Raw genomic sequence first — 17,788 nt, 5'->3', positions numbered from 1 at the left:
CAGGGCCTAGGCCGATGCCCTGGCATCGGGACCCAGCTTGCACACCAGGCCCTGATACTCAGCCTTCACACTGGTCCCAAGCATCACGCCTGGGCTTAGGCCGAGATCCAGGTACTGGGTCTCGGCCTAGTTTTTGGTCTCAGCCAAGGCCCAGGAGTCTCTACCAGACTGAGGCCAAGGCAGAGGTTCCAGCATCCAGCTTAGGCCTTGTCATTAGGCCTATGCTGAGGCATCAGGATCAGGCCTACAAGCCTCAGCTTTGCATAGAGCCTAGGCCGAGTTTACGACAATGTACTGTGGCCTCGCCCTACACTTGGGCCTAGGTCTCGCCAGGGGATCCCACCAGACCAGGAAAGTGAGGCCCGAGGGAGATCCTGGCCCTGGCATTTTTCTGGGTATAAGGGATGGGTGATAGATCAGAAGGCCTTGGGAGGCTCAGTTTCCTTTTTTTTTCTTTTGGGTTGTTTTATTTAATGTTTGATTTGTTTTTCTTAAACAAAAGAAATAAATTAAACATTAGAGGAAATGAAATTCGTGGGGGGAAAAAACTCTCAAAAACAAATCAAAAAATGAAACAAATGTTTTACCCCTGCCCATTCCCAGTCTGTAGTTGTTTGAATCAGAACAGTAGTCAATGCTATGAGAAAAGAATAAGAGTAGATAAAAGTGGATTTGTAATATTAAGAATGAGTCTTTGACTTTTTAGTTTATCATAGTTATTGTATGTTGGCTTTGCATATTTGGTGATGGACAGAGAGATTGCAATAAAGGTGATAATGCATCTGTAGCTCATAGTTAAAGCATTGTATAAATTAAACTTATACAGAACTTTCAAGATATGCATCCCCTCTGCTCAGCAATTCTTTGTAAGGACCAATGGGATTCTTACCAGGAAAATATATATTTGATAAAAAAAAAGGCATGTTCTGGTTAGAGCGAACAGGTAATAGTGGACCGAGCCATTTACTTAAGCATTTCCCTTTGGGAGATGCAACAATGGTTCATTTTTTTGGTTTAATATAGTGAGCCCTATAGGCAGTAGGTATTGTCGATCAATGTGTATTATTTTCTTTTTTGCTGCAAAAGGCTGCAGGATGCACCACAATGTGTTTTGCTCTAGAAACATTGTAAATATCTCTTCCCTTTGTGGAAAACAGAATTGTAGCTACTTTTTCTAATGGAAATTAGTTCATCCCGTTTAGAGTTTATGTTTCATTAATCTGTAGACGTCACCTGCAGCAAGCAATTTTATGGAGAAATATTATGTCAACTAGTCTAGTTAGCATATTAGTATCCTAAAAGTTTGGAAGCAAAAGAGGAACAAAGAGAAAGTATCCATCCGGTAAGATTAGAAAGGAGCAGTGAGGTGTACAGGAGAAGTAAGGGGATTCAAACAGGTATGCAATTGGAAAATCAGGTATCAGGGTTGTCCTATAGAGACAAGAATCCTTAGATCCTATTTTGCCAGGATTTCCTTCTGGTGAGGGCAAGGGATTTTAAGAGATTGCATTGGAGAATTGTAAATCTGTGAAATTATATATCCATGCCCCAGAAAAAGTGTACTTTTCTAAGTTATCACCATTGAGCAAGTTTGGAGTAGGGCCCCACTGAGATCCCTACTACGGACTGTGGTCTATTAGATAGGTCATGCAGCATACAGTTGAGGAAAGAACCATCTTTGCCATAGTACCCCCACTGGAGGTTGCTGCAATGGTCACTAGGGGCTTGCAATGAGCCCCTAGTGACCCTTAGGAATTGAGATGGAAGGAGCTTTATTCCTTTCAGTTTCCATACATTGCATAGTAAAGACACAAAGTCTTGGCAGAGGATTCTTAGTCATAAGAACATAAGAAATTGCCATACTGGGTCAGATTAAGGGTCCATCAAGCCCAGCATCCTGTTTACAACAGTGGCCAATCCTAGCTACAAGTACCTGGCAAGTATCCAAACACTAAGCAGATTCCATGCTACTGATGCCAGTAATAGCAGTAGCAATTCCCTAAGACAACTTGATTTATAGCAGTTAATGGACTTCTCCTCCAAGAACTTATCCAAACGTTTTTTAAACCCAGCTATACTAACCGCACTAACCACATCCTCTGGCAACAACTTCCAGAGCTTAATTGTGCTTTGAGTGAAAAAGAATTTTCTCCGATTAGTCTAACATGTGCTACTTGCTAACTTCATGGAGTGCCCCCTAGTCCTTCTATTACCCAAAAGAGTAAATAACTGATTCACATCTACCTGTGCTAGACCTTTCATGATTTTAAATACCTCTATCATATCCCCCCTTAGCTGTCTCTTCTCCAAGCTGAATAGCCATAATCTCTTCAGCCTTTTCTCATAGGGGAGTTGTTCCATCCCCTTTATCATTTTGGTTGTCCTTCTCTGTACCTTCTCCATCGCAACTATATCTTTTTTGAGATGCGGTGACCAGAATTGTACAGAGTATTCAAGGTGCGGTCTCACCATGGAGCGATACAGAAGCATTATGACATTTTCCGTTTTACTAACCATTCCCTTCCTAATAATTCCTAACATTCTGTTTGCTTTTTTGACTATTGCAGCACACTGAGCCAACAATTTTAAAGTATTATCCACTATGATGCCTAGATCTTTTTCCTGGGAGGTAGCACCTAAAATGGAACCTAACATCGTGTAGCTATAGCAAGGGTTATTTTTCCTTATATACAACACTTTGCACTTGTCCACATTAAATTTCATCTGCCATTTGGATGCCCAATCTTCCAGTCTTGCAATGTCCTCCTGCAATGTATCACAATCCACTTGTGATTTAACTACTCTGAATAATTTTGTATCATCTGCAAATTTGTTAACCTTGCTCGTCGTATTCCTTTCCAGATCATTTATAAATATATTGAAAAGCACAGGTCCAAGTACAGATCCCTGAGGCACTTCACGGTTTACCCTTTTCCACTGAGAAAATTGACCATTTAATCCTACTCCCTGTTTCCTGTCTTTTAACCAGTTTGTAAGCCACAATAGGACATCGTCTTCTATCTATTCTTAGAAGCCTCTCATGAGGGACTTTGTGAAACACTTTCTGAAAATCCAAATACACTACATCTACCGATTCACCTTTATCCACATGTTTATTAATTCCTTCAAAAAAATGAAGCAGATTTGTGAGGCAAGACTTCTCTTGGGTAAATCCATGTGCTAAATTGTGCAGAAGTGGACACCTAACTGGTACCTTAACCAGGAGGAAAGAGGAGGAAAAAAAGCAACTACTTTGGTGCTCCCCTAGAGCAAACAGCTACCAAAGTGCCCACAAGGTACAAGAGAGAGGAAAGAAGTAAAGAATTCAGGATCATGCAGTCGAAATTCCTATGGGAGTAGGAAGATCTTTTTCAGTTTGCCCAGGGCAGTATCATATTTCATCCAAGGAATAAAAGGGGATCCTGAAGGAGTGACTGATTATTTGACCACAGATTCACACATTTCCCGCTTTTAATTGCAATATGATTACTGGAAGAACATCTATCAAGTGCCATATTATTCATATTAACCCATTTTTCCATTAAAGCTTTATGCAGGAATACCCAGGGCCAATGCGTCCCATTGGGTGAACTAGGTGGTCACCTAGGGTGCTAACCATTAGGGGGCAGCAAAGAGCAGGCATGTGGGGCCACGAGTGGAGCCTATCCCGCTTGTGGCCAAGAGGAGTAGAGACTCGGCAGGCTGCGAGAAGTGCCCATCCTGCTCGTGGCTGAGAAAAGCAAGCACTTGGCGGGCCATGAGTGGCGTCTCAGTGGATGAGGTTGGAACTGGGGGGGGGGTTACAAGGCAGAAGGTTTGCCTAGGGCGCCTAACACCGATGCATCAGCCCTGGGAATACCATCACAGTGTCCAGCATGTTTATTGGCCTTAGGAATACAAGAGTACTCGTAACACCCAGAGGCTTAAAAGCGTATCCTCCCCCTCCCCCCCCCCAGTGGTGGACCTGCATTTGGGGTAGATGAGGAAGACTAAGACTTAGCCGCAGTGCTGACTGTGAGCCTCTTATCTCAGTGATGGCACTTGGTCAGTGATATATTTGCAAGAGTAAAGTTTTGTTTTGTTGAAACATCAGCTCTGATCTAGACCTTAAGGGCCCTGATGTTATTGCTTCCTATATGTTCAGAATGAACCACCAGGAGTTGCCCCAAGCAGTGTCAGGCCTGTAGAGCATTTTGAGTGATATCTTTCTTTACTAAGGACAAGGGAAGGAGGTTATATTTTTAATGCAGGGTACAAATAGTTTTAATTGCCAAACCCAGCATTTATATTTTTTTCAGCTGTAACTTTGTTTTAAAAGCAAAATCTGGATGATTGAATCCTAGGTAGTGAGAGATTGTTCAGAACACAGAGATAATTTCTAAGGATATTAAATCTACCAGTCACCACTTGATTTTTGCACTTAAGAATGTAGATCGGCAGAGAATACATAGGCAAATAAAACTATCCCCAACTAAATTATGTAGGACTCTCACTTAAAGTTTCAATGTGATATTATTTATTTATTTACAATAATGTGATTTCCGCCTATTGCCAAAACCTGTTCCAGGTGGATTTCAAAATATATTGCAGGATTGTGCATTTCCACTATGACAATAATGCCATAATTTTTGTTGACTTTTACTCAGCAAATACTTTGCAGTAACTAATTAAAATGAAATATAATTGAACCAGATCTGTAGTGATTATATGAAAAATGATTTGCGCTTGATCAATAGTCTACTTGTACAGAACAGCCTCTTAATTTGTGTGTTTTTTCCTATGGGAGTGGAACAGTTTTCATCACACATAGTGACCAAAGCTAAATGAAAGGATGATGCTTTAATAGAGTATTTGTGATACTCAACCATTCAATATCATCATCAGATCAATGGGAATACTACAGAGGTATGTGGAGATAGAGAATTTTAATAACAGTATTAGCAGCACTGGCAAATACAATACATCTGATCATTCCAACACTTCAAATTGCAACCTTGAAATTAATCTGGCATTACTGTATCTTTAAGTCTGATATCACAAATTGGTAGAATTATATACAAAGGATGGGAGGACGGTAGAATCTTATAAAAATATTTCTTTTCATTAGCTGTCCTTGCTAGAAGATAAATTCCAGCCCGATACAATAAATAGAAAAGCAAGCTCTCTCTCTTCTCGACTGCATTCTCTGGGCTCAATTCAAACCCATTCTGCTGATGTGCATCATCTGGGCTGGAAAAGACTGGGTCAGCCACTATTCTGGACTGGTGACCCGTGTCCTCAGCCAGTTGAGCAATTTTTTTCATACCCTGCTAAATGGTTTAAGTTTCCCTTTGGTTATAGACCGTCTTTATGAAAAATCACACTATTTAATTTTTAAGCAGTAGTGTGAGATAATTGCATGGTTTGTAAAATTCTTCCTTAGGGACCTTAGAATAGATTTAATTATTATTGATCTTTCATTCCTTCAAAACTCTTTCTAAATAAGCTATTTTTATTCTGCTTGTTCTCTATTGCAATGTCCTTAGCCCTTTGCTCTAGTTCTTATTAGCTGTCATGCTCTGTCCCAGTATTTCCCCTCATTTGTCACAGATCACCTCCCATTTCTAAGCAATGCTGCTGTAGTTGCCTGTGGCTCAAGAAACAAGATGTTGGTTTCCTCAGAACTAGGTCATGTTTGGTCTTTGATTGGCCATAATATGTAAGTATAAATGAAATAGTGACGTTGGGCTTTCCCTCCACCTAAATTTAAGGAATCAGCAAAAACACTGCAGTCCCTATTGCATATATTTTTTGCTTGAACATATTTCTCTGTGAATTTGTTGTCCCTTCCAGAAGTTGCAGGAAATTAAACCCTCGAGAAAAGGATGTGCTATTTTAAAACTGATCAAGACAGCTGACTTGCAATCTTTTTGCACTAGCCTTGCCCAAACCTTTAATCTGGCTCATACTTTCTTCTAATGTTAACGCTGAAACTAAGCATGTAAATCATTTTCTTAGATGTTATTGTATGCTTTCATTATTTTGGTTACTGACAAGAAGTGTCACCAGTTTGTTTTAAATAAACATGCATATTTCCGAGAGATTTTTCTTGATAATCCAGAAATGTGGGTGACAAGGGAGCAATAGCATTTACTGCCACATCTGTCTTTGTCCCCTTACCCTCACCAAAAGTAGAGTACTTCATAAACAAAAGACTCATTAAACATGCTATGGTAAAAAGATGCCACGGCGAGACAGAGAAATTAGAAGGAGGCATGCACTTCAACCCTGGCAGCCACACCGAGACTGCATCTCAGTCATCAGCCTGCAATATTTCTGCAAAGATGTTATAGATTAAAATATCCCTATTGCCATGAAACCCATCCAGGGGCAAGCCAACCAAGCTTTGCCCCATCCCTCTGTCCCCCTGCCCCCACCAATCTCTTTCTCAACCCCTCCCCCTCTCTTCCCCTGCCCCATCCCTTTCTCTCCTGTCCCAATACCTTTTTCTCGCTTCCTTTTCGCCCCCCTCTACAATTCCCCCTTCTCCCTGCCCACGCTGATCAGCGGCAGGAGGAGAAGGAGAACGGTAGTGCCTTAGGCCTTTTCCTCTGCCTGCCTGACTGCTGCTTTGAACCAAATGTCTGTTTATATCAAAATAGCAGTCAAGTCCAGAGCTGAACAGGTGGAGGATGCTTCCAAGGCACAGCTACTCTCCCCCTCCTCTTGCCACTGAACAGTTGCTGTCTGTCCGATCTGGCCCAAGAACTCCCACAGCAATCTTGCAGGAAGGGTCAGATTTTGGTCGGGCCATGGCCTCTGTGGTCCACCTCATTCTAGCTTTTCAGTCCCTTGTATTCTACCCAGTCAATAATGGCAAACAAAGAATTTGTTAATTTTGAATTATATAAGTATATATGGTAGTCTTACTTGATCCACCTCATTGGCTGTGTATTGCATTGCTTCATTATGTTGTTCTTCCAACATTTCCATATTTAACTGCTCTAAGAATTCATTCCTTTCATCATCCAGCCATCCTTCATCCAGCTGCAAAGAATACATTAGTACATTACAATGCATTAGAAGAAACATGTTAATGCGGGGTACATCCAAATTGCAAAATTTGGCCAGTTCCTTTTATCATAATGATTCCCTTCTCATAAGCATCCTTTTTTGTATGCTCCTTTGCAGAAAATAGAATAACATAACAAATTGGATTTTCATGCCTTTTATCCTTTTCTTAAACAATGAGACTGAGTCTCTTATAACTTGGTAAACCTCACAGCACGCAATATCTCTTCCTTTCAGAACCCGTGAAAGGCAAAATGCAAAATGCTGAAGCTGTCAAGTCCATTACCTACAATACCACCAGGGTTAAAAGAACTCTAGTGATACTAATGGGGCTATGTAACAACTAGAATCTTTCCTATAACAACCCCTATCAGCACTCATACATCTTATATTGATTTTTTTTCCAGGTAATGCCACCTGAATCTAAAGAATGGATGTACTAATAACACAAGGGCGATCAAGTTAGTTCATTCACTCTAAGGTGATTGTATGTCTTTTTGTGCCATTTTCTGTTAAAAATAAAGACATATAAAAATCAGTGATGTTTTGCTAAACCTCCAGCCCCAGAAAGCCTGATTTATTAAATGTTTTTCCCAGAGATACAAAGTGGGCAATTTTCAAGCTGTGCAATTTGGAACAAACTCTATTGGTTCTTTTTACCTGTGAACTTTACACCAATTTCCAAAGCAAAAGAATGCATGTATTTTTTACTAAGTACCACAACATTTGCATCTGCTTTCTGTGCCGGTGCTTTTTTATGGAAAATAACACATGTAGATTTCAAAATGTAATCTATGCATGTTACTTTCTTCTCTGACCTTTATGGGCTTCCAGGATCACCTTCTCCAAATGCAGCTAAAAATTAGGGATGTGCAATCGTTTGGTTCGGGGAACCCGAAAACCGAACCAAATTTTCCCGAAATTTTGGGAAAATTCGGTTTTCAGGTTAGTGTGCACTACTGGGAGTTAACGCGCACTAACCCCTGTTAGTGCAGTGCGCACTAACCTGAAATTTGGGTCCCCAAATTTCAAAGGCCCGATCTGCGGGAAATACGAAGCACAGACCACACGGACCCTGACAAACAAAGAAGAGGACAAAAATCTGTCTTTTATATAGTGGAGGATATCATCAAGAGCTGCAAATGAGTCTGCTTTTCAAAGTAACTAAAATATGCAAATCAATCATGTTCATGAACAGAGCCTGATTCAATAAGCTTTTCTTCCCATAGATGCAGAATGGGAGGAAAGGCTTACTGAATTAGGCCCCAAGTATGAAAATACGGAATCTCTGATGAATTATTCATGGTGGCCATCCAGAAATCCAGGCCTGTTTGAGATTCTGCTTTGAGGACCTCTGGTTTATACATAATGAGGTCAATATTCAAAGGCTTTGGACAGCTAAGTTAGGAAGTAAGTTGGAGAAACTGCAATGTCTGAAAATATTCCCCTGCTCCCCAGCTAAATTTTGCCCAGGCAAATTGTTGCCCACACAAATTTTACCCTGGCAAAAACAGGACATGCTGGGGTTGTTCGCCAGGGTGTGGTTTCACCTTGTCTAAGTAGCACTGATACACAGCACTACCCAGATAAAGTTACCTGGGTAACCCTACTCACAGAATTAGGTGTCAAAGTTCCCCAGGTAACGTTGCCCAAGTAACTTTCTCCAGACACATTCAGAGGCACGTTTCGCTGGAAAAGTGCTAGTTAAATAGCTGGCTAAACTTACCTGGATAACTTACCCACTTAGTGGATTTTTTAATATGGACCTCAATATATACACAATACTGTAGATAAACAGACTAACATTCAGTATTCTTTTAGCAGTTCCACAGTTGTCAATTTCATTATTTCATATAATACTGAATGATCTTTACTCAATATAGAGGGTATTTTCAAACAGCCCACATAGCAGTAAAGTCTGTGTGTACATTTACACATGGAGGATAACTTTCAAACAAATATGCGCGGTGGCATATATGCGTTCATATGGCCACAGGTAGTTTTACTATAGTATTTTATAACCTTCACGTATGATTATATGTGCATTTTATAAAACATGTACATCTTTACCCTGCAACAGACGTGCGTATCTAGGCTTATCCGCAAAAACATCCGGTGTTTTAAAACAATGTATAGCAAACCATTGAACGCACATGTTTTTCCTATATGCACGTATATTTTACACACGAAAGTAAAATAAGATTTACTCATGTACATCGGGAGTTACACATTTAAGTCAGAGTTTAAAACATGCGCGCCTCTAAGGAAATTACCAGTTTTACCAATTAGTCCACCAGTTTGTCCAGTCCTTCTCCAGATCATGATCATTGAAAACCTCTTGGTTCTTTAGCCTGAGCTCCCTCCAGTTCACCCAGACCTCCTACCCCGTCCATAGTACACAATAAACACGTTCAATACCACCTACGCCAGATAATGAGCAGGCGTAAGAATAAGTGAGCAAGATGGTAAATGTCCACATGTGACTTTTAAAATAGCAGCTTACATGTGCCCCTTCCCAGAATTCCACTAGACCGCCCCTTTTTAATGTACGTGTATGTGTGAATAAATGTGAATGTACACGTGGGTTTTTTTTCTATTTTTATAAAATATGGAAAATGCGTGTAGAGGCTACTTTATGCATGTACAGACAAATTTTTCTGTGCATACATTTTTGAAAATGTACCTGACAGATTTTACAGAGTATCTTCAAAGCAAATTAATGCACGCAAGTTCACACTGAAAATACTTGGGTAACTGACCGAGTGCACACACACATTCTCTTCTATAAAGTTATACCTCCTCTCTGAAGGGCGTAAATTACGTGCATACTTTTTAAGATCAAAAGATTTGGGTGTAAGTGCTATTTCAGCCGCGGCTCTGCCCCTTGGCATGCCTCTTCTCAGTCTGTGTAAGAATATCTCTGTAACTGGGTTATGCGCATAGTTTACATGTACTCAGCCCCAAGCTATTTTAGGTCAGTCATTTACATACGTAAAACCAGGTTCTATGTGCATAAATGTCTTTGAAACTTGCCCCCATAATGTGTAAATCATAATCAGTTATCAAGTTTGTGGCAAAGCAAAGCTATGTAAGACAAAAAGCAATATGGTCATCCTTACGTGACCTGTTGATTGCCTAATGCAAATGTAATGTCCTTTTTTTTTTTCTTAGTGGAGAGACATAAAAAGAAATTATATTCAGTGTTTTTCTTTCACTATTACCTTTCTTTTCCTTTAGTGACATGTTTGGCAGCATGCTCTGTCAGTGGCCATCTATTTCTCTCTATCAACATCGTTCCTTCTGGATAAATTATTTCATTCTTCAGGGTCTCTGATATCATTTTATATCGATGGTATTTGATTTTAAATTTAAATTCACTTAAATCTCAATTCATTTGAATTCAGGATGCAGGAAAACATTCTGGACAGGATACTTCAGTGAATACAACTATTCACAGCCTATGTGATTAAAAAAAACCCATAGCTCACATGCTCTGGGTATCTAGGAAAAAACACATGACTCTCCTTTATTCAGTGTTCTGAACTGGCCCCCCCCTCTTCTGACTAGTGAGATACTTTATCAGACTCAATCTCCCTTTTTGGATATGCAAAGTCACCTTTGTAATTTCACCAATATCTAAAATTTAGCAGGGGGAATGCTTCATGTCAGTTTGAACTAAGGGCAAGAAGCCAAATACACTTGCTCACAGTTGTTCAGTTAACAAACTGCTTCATTTGCATATGGCCAAAACCAGGTAAGTAGCCCAATTCCATATGAATACACAAAGAAAAAGGAGAAGTAAACAAAGTGAGGTCTTTATTCAGTGATTTTCCGCATAGCAAAGTTAGCCAGATAAGGTTACCTGATTTAACTTTGGAGCTATATTGAATAGTGCAGCCACATTGTTCAATATAGCTGGCTATCTTAAAGCTATCCAGCTAACATTATCAGGCGAATTTTAGGAAAGCTCTTTGACCTGACCAGACTTAGCCGGCTACATTAATCGGCTTACTCTGAATATCAGAGTTAACCGGATAACTTAGCCGGCTAACACAACTCCTCCCCAAATCTTATTATCATTTTAGCCAGATAATAAGATAGTCAGCTAAAATGTAGTCGGCTAGGTGCCCAAATATTCATTTAGCTGGATAATTTCTGAGTTATCCATCTGAATATGGACTTCCATATATTTATTTATTTATTTTGTAGTTTTTTATATACCGCGGCATGTTAATAACATCACCTCGGTTTACAGTAAACAATAAACCAGCAACAAGCTTTACAGTCAAAATGAAATAATGTGTACATAATAAATCTATTAACAATAAATTAAGAACAACATTAAGTACAAATATTAAGTATATCTAACAATTAAACTAATGATAATCATATTCCATAATTAATGGTAATTTTAATAAAAGGGGGGTAAGAGTCCGATCCTGTAAGACTTTAGTAGCGAGGGAAAGAATAAGTGGGTGAGTGTTATTGGATCAGAGAAAAACAGGTACAGGAAATTGGCATTTCAGCAAAAGAAATGATCATTGAGTGTAAGCTTGTTCAAACAGCCAGGTTTTGAGGTTCTGCTTGAATTTCTTATGGCAGGGTTCGAGCCGCAGATCTGTGGGCATTTTGTTCCAGATTTTGGTTCCCGCAATAGAGAATGAGCGATCTCTTGTGGAAACGTGTTTGATGTGTTTAAGTGAGACAGATGCAATTTTGGCTTGGTGCATTTTTCTTATTGGTCTCTTTGATGTGCGGAAGATAAAATGATCAGAGAACCATTGCATATCTTGGTTATAAATTGACTTATGAATGAGGGTGAGAACTTTGAATAAAATCCTAGATGCTATAGGAAGCCAGTGAAGGAACATGAGGGCTGGTGTAATGTGTTCATGGCGGTGAGTATTAGTGAGTAAGCGTGCTGCGGCGTTTTGTAGCATCTGTAATGGTTGTATAGTGTTTTTAGGGAGACCTAGTAGTAAAGCATTGCAATAATCCAGTATTGACAATATTGTAGCTTGTAATACTGTCCGGAAGTCATGTGGATGTAGAAGCAGTTTGATCCGTTTTAGAGTTTGTAGCTTGAAAAATCCGTTTTTGATTGTAGCCGTGATGAATTTCTTTAATGAGAATTGGTTGTCGATGATAACGCCAAGGCTGCGGACTTGTTGTAAATTGAGAGAGTCCGATGGTGGATGTAGAGTAGGGTTAGCAGCAATGTTATTGTGTGATGTGATGATGAGGAGCTCTGTCTTTGTTGTGTTTATTGCTAGGAAGTTTTCTGTAAGTAGTATTTTTATTTCCACCAGGGCTGTATCCCAGATTTTTAGAGCATTAGGTAGGGAATCGTTGATGGGGATGAGGATCTGAACATCATCTGCGTATATGAAATGTGGGAGATCCAATTTCACCAGAAGTTGACAGAGAGGAGATAGGTATATGTTGAAAAATGTAGATGACAGAGAGGATCCTTGTGGAACACCTTGAGCTAGTTTTCTTGGTTTCGAAACATGGCAGTCTATCTTAACACTGTATGTCCTGTCCATCAGAAAAGATTGGAGCCAGCATAGGGCAGTGCCTGCAATGCCAATTTGTGAGAGGCAGGAAATGAGTGTATTGTGATTGACGGTGTCGAAAGCAGAAGAAATATCAAGAAGAGCCAGTAAGTAAGAATGACCAGTATCGAGGGTTTTTATTATTGAATCTGAGAGTGAAACTAGAAGGGTTTCTGTACTATGGTTCTTACGGAAGCCATATTGTGATGGGAAGAGTAATAGATTTTCGTCTAGATAGTCTGTGAGTTGCTTGTTGATGACTTTCTCCATGATTTTAGACAAGAAAGGGAGGTTCGAGACTGGACGATAGTTGGCAGGTTCTGAGGAATCCAGGTCAGATTTTTTGAGTGTGGGCTTTATAATTGCATGCTTGAGTTGTGTTGGAACAATACCAGATGAAATAGATTTGTTGATAATGTTAGTGATGGGAGAGGCAATTTTTGTAGGAATGGAGAGTAGTGTTTTTGTTGGCATGATGTCAATCGGGTGCATGGCTGGTTTGATTTTTTTGAGGATCCCTTCAATTTCTGATGTTGTTGTTGTTTCGAAGTTTGAGAGAGTGAGTGAGGTGATCATAGTGTTAGTGGTCAGTATGGATACTGGTGGAGAGGGGGAGGTAAAGCGAGCCATGATATTAGCAACCTTGTCGTATAGATATCTATTGTTTCTGGTGGGTAAAGTTTTGTGTTTAGAAGGAAGTAAAAAATGTCCTAAAGGAAACAGAAGGTTCAGATATGTGAAAAGCTAAGAAAAAAGAAAACAAGAGATCTTATTGACATTTCTAAATTACACAATACAGGAAAGATAGGGAGATGGAAAAAGGAATGGCCATCTGCTTCACAGAAGTGATTGTAGATTAAATTAAATTGTTTTATTTTGGCTTTATATTTTTAATATAGCAAGTGTGTCTTGTCAATTTCTGTATGTCCTATTTTGTGTCATCGTTTGTACACCAGATAAGATATGATGGTGAACTGTTAATGACGATATTAAGTGTGGTATAGTAAAGACACAAACTCTACCTTTCACCCTGCTGTACCTCCATTCTTTGGCTAGTGGATCAAAGAGTAAAGATGATAGCTCGGCCTTCTACAGTGTTCACTACTGCTCTTGACATCACAACCTCCACCTCTTCTAACTAAATGCAGGGAAGGTTGACATTCTCATGCATCCATTAGTTTCAAAATAATATAGGGGCAGATTTTTAAAAAGTACGCACCCAGCGCAAACAAGAGTACGCCGGATTTTAATAGATACGCGCGTAGTTGCACATATCTTTTAAAATCCAGGGTCGGCGCGCACACAAGGCTGCGCAAAATCAGCAGCCTGCGCACACCGAGCTGCGCAGCCTGCCTCCGTTCCCTCCGAGGCCGTTCCGAAATCGGAGCGGTCTCGGAGGGAACTTTCTTTCTGGCACCCCCCACCTTCCCCTACCTTCCCCTACCTAACCCCACCCCTATCTAAACCCCCCCACCTTCCCCTACCTAACCGACCCCTATCTAAACCCCCCTACCTTTATTATAAAAGATACGCCTGCCCGAGGCAGGTGTAATTCGCGCGCGCCGGTTGGCTGCTGGTGCGCGATTCCCCGGCTCGGGAGCAGTTTCGGCGGCCTCGGCCACAACCTCGAAATGCCCCCGGGCTGCAACCATGCCTGTGGCCCCGCCCCTGGAATGCCCACGATGACACGCTGCCATGACACACCCCAACACGCCCCCCAGGAAAGCCCCGGGACTTAAGCATGTCCTGGGGCTTATGTGCGCCATCGAGCCTATGCAATATAGGCTCGGCATGCGCAGGGGGTGGAAGTGGCAGCTTTTCGGGGATTACACGCGTACCCCTTCGAAAATCTGCCCCATAGCCTTTTAGGCACACCACATGTGCAGTTTCCTACCATTTTTCAAATTATTTTGTTGGTTTTTATGCTAATACTGTGGTCCTGGGCCTGCATACATCCAGGCATATGTGCTGTGTTCTGGGACAGTGCAATGGCATTAGATGTCCTAGATGAACCTTCATTTATGTCTAAATCTCCACTCAAAGGGGTTGTTCCACTTTGTAATACAAAATATCCATTCAACCCCTTTATCCCAATGTATTCACACAAATGTACTTCTATGAGATCCCGATTTTTTTCTTTTTATTTTACTATATATTGTTTATTATATTCACCTCACCACTTTGTGATTTTATTTTTCTAAAAAATTTTTTAAAGATGGAGGTGGATGTCTCATTTAATGACTCACTCTAACTTCAAATCCATTAAGTTAATGTTGGTCCAAATCATATATTGTAATCATTGACATTCCACCCTACCCTACCATCCTATTTTTTTATTCAAAAATCTAAAAATTGCATTTGTTTCTTTTAGCTTTATTTCAATCTAGCAAAGTGCTTATTTAAATTTCTTAAATCTATTTCCCGTCATTTACTTAACTTACTGCTGTATCATCTCTGTTCATTGTCCTCCCTTTGATATTCCTCCTACTACTCCAAAAACAACCAATCAAATCCTCCTATTCAACCACTTTACAATGATAGCCAATCGAGCTCTTCATTAAGTCCATAAGGAATTACTGAGTTCAATCTAAAAATCCATCTCTGTTCCTGATGATTTAACCTAGCTGCATAGTTTCCTCCCCTTACTGATTGCATCACTTGTTCAATCACAGTCCAACAGAGTTCATCAAACTTATGTTGTACGTCTAAGCAATGCTGGAGTTAAAACCAAGGGTTTATTCTTGCTTGATATTCTAGTTCTCTCAAAATGCTAACAAGTATTGAAAGAGTCAAATCCTTTCTAGAGGAACTCCTTGGAGCAGGATAACTATAAAGTATCAAAATCACTTCAGAGGAACTAATGGAAGCTGGATGACTGTGGCTTCAATCTCTCCTGGACTGATACTTGCTTCAGGCAGAAGTAAATATCTTTGGTCATATTTGATCTGAATAATCTGAGATTATATTAGAATCTGAGCTGCAGTGAATCTTTAGCGCTCTGAGAATTACAATCAAAGTGGGATATAATTATAAAACGAGTGGACAAAGAAGATCAAGATCATGAGAAATATTTTCAGGAAGTTCATCTTCAACTTATTGATTAAGTGTACTTTAAGAAACCGGATGCTGACCCGACATGCATCTTACTTCAATTATCGAAACTGAATTGGAAGCGGATGAATCACGTGGTTTTCTTACCAAACGTGAATTGAGCTTTTTTGATGCCATCTTCTCTGATTACTCCCGTTTTGTACACTTTGCCTAAAGTTTACAAGTCAATGGACAAGCCCCTGGGAGACCCAGTGTTGCTTCCATTTACTCAATAATGGAACCACTTTCAACTTTTCTGGATGTTTTCTTAAGCCTGAGGTCTTGAAAACACATTCCTATGTAAAAGATACAAAGCACATGCTAAATCTCATAACAGGTTACCCCTTGAGCTACAATATTTCTGTTGATTACATTGGATATCATGCATTGTATACAAATATCCCTCAACAGCCGGCTCTTCACATTGTTATGCAAGTGCTGGAAAAATGGGAGAGCCCATATTGAATATCCACAGATTTCATAATGCTCTTGCCTGAGTTAGCTCTGTGCCATAACTTCAATTTTAGACTCTCTTTATTTACAACAACATGGAACGACAATAGGGGTGACCATGGCCCCTAGTATTGCTAATCTATATGTGGCAGCTTTGGAAGATCATCATCTGTACACCTCTACATCGTTTTGCCATATCTTATTATGGTCTTGATACATCAATGATACTTTTTTATTTAGGAATCTTCATTAGACCATCTATAAGCTTTTATCACTTGGCTCATCTCCCTGGACTCAAATTTGCAATTTATGAAGTCATCAGATTCACAACACATACCTTTTTGGATATCCTAATATTTAAAAATCAGTCTGAGATTGGAACTTCTTTATATAGAAAAGTATCAGAATGGAATAGTCTTTTGCAATTCACAAGTTTTCATTTTTACCGTTTAAAAAAGAATCTCCCTGATGGACAGTTTCTTTGCATTCGTTGGCTGTGTTCAGAAAAAGAGGACTTCCTTCAAGAATCTAAGCAGCTGAGGGCCTGGATCCTGGCCAGAGGGTACCATTTTTTGACTATTAGGAGAGCTTACAAAAAAGCTTATAATGCAGATCGCTCCTGGTTTTGCTTGATAATAAAGAGTCAGCAAGTTTGGATTTGAAGTTGTCTTGCAGTATTCTATCATTTCCTCAATGATTGCATCATTAATCTTTAAACACTAGAAAATGCTGAAGGTCCATTCTGTCTTTACAAATATGCTTTTGATTGCATATTTCTGGGGCAAAAATATTAACGGGCGGATTTTAAATGCCCTGCTCGCGTAAATCCGCCCGGATTTACGCGACCAGGGCCCTCGCGCGCCGGCGCGCCTATTTTGCATAGGCCGCTGGCGCGCGCAGAGCCCCGGGACGCACGTAAGTCCCAGGGTTTTTTTAAGGGGGCATGTCGGGGCAGGGCCGAATGACGTGGCATTTCGGGGGCGGGGCCTGGGGCGTGTCGCTGGCCTGGGGGCGTGGTCGAGGCCTCCGGACCAGCCCCCGGGTCGGATGACGGCGCGCCAGCAGTCCGCTGGCGCGCGTAGATTTATGTCTGCTTCTAGCAGGCGTAAATCAAGGGACAAAGGTAAGGGGGGTTTAGATAGGGCCGGGGGGGGGGGGGGTGGGTTAGGTAGGGGAAGGGAACGGAGGCAGGCTGCGTGGCTCGGCGCGCGCAGGCTGCCCAAAATCGGCAGCCTTGTGCACGCCGATCCAGGATTTTATAAGATACGCGCGGCTATGCGCGTATCTTATAAAATCCAGCGTACTTTTGTTTGCGCCTGCTGCGCGAACAAAAGTACGAGATCGCGCTCTTTTTTAAAATCTACCCCTAAGGATTTTGTAATTAAATCCTATTTATCTCAAGTTCCATCTTCAGAAGATTTGACCCCTCAGGGACTTTCAGCCCTATGGCCAGTGCATTTTTTGCTCCCAAACTTTACTGGGAAGGGAATGGCAAGACTCCAATTCTGGTAAAACAGTGTTTCATTTTGGAATCATGGACTGTAACTCATCTTTTGTGGTATATTTCATCGTATGCCCTTGTGACAAAACATACATTGGTAGGACTAAGCACAAAGTTAAAACCAGACTCTCTGAACATA

General features: G+C 40.5%; 1 protein-coding gene across 5 annotated transcripts in view; it reads right to left on the bottom strand.

The window, feature by feature from the left end:
- The window catches only part of PDZRN4 (PDZ domain containing ring finger 4), a 940,417-nt gene that overhangs the window by 16,580 nt on the left and 906,049 nt on the right, over positions 1 to 17,788 (bottom strand). For 4 of the 5 annotated variants that reach the window (XM_029616543.1, XM_029616541.1, XM_029616544.1 and 1 more), the window contains one exon: positions 6,910 to 7,026. The exons of the other annotated variant lie outside the window; for it this stretch is intronic. In XM_029616543.1, coding sequence (XP_029472403.1) covers positions 6,910 to 7,026 — 117 coding nt within the window. The remainder of the gene's footprint in view (positions 1 to 6,909; positions 7,027 to 17,788) is intronic. 5 annotated transcript variants of the gene reach the window in all.

Source organism: Rhinatrema bivittatum, chromosome 9 (assembly GCF_901001135.1).
Source record: "Rhinatrema bivittatum chromosome 9, aRhiBiv1.1, whole genome shotgun sequence".
Taxonomy (NCBI): Eukaryota; Metazoa; Chordata; class Amphibia; order Gymnophiona; family Rhinatrematidae; genus Rhinatrema; species Rhinatrema bivittatum.
This window is presented reverse-complemented; position numbering and strand designations above follow the sequence as displayed.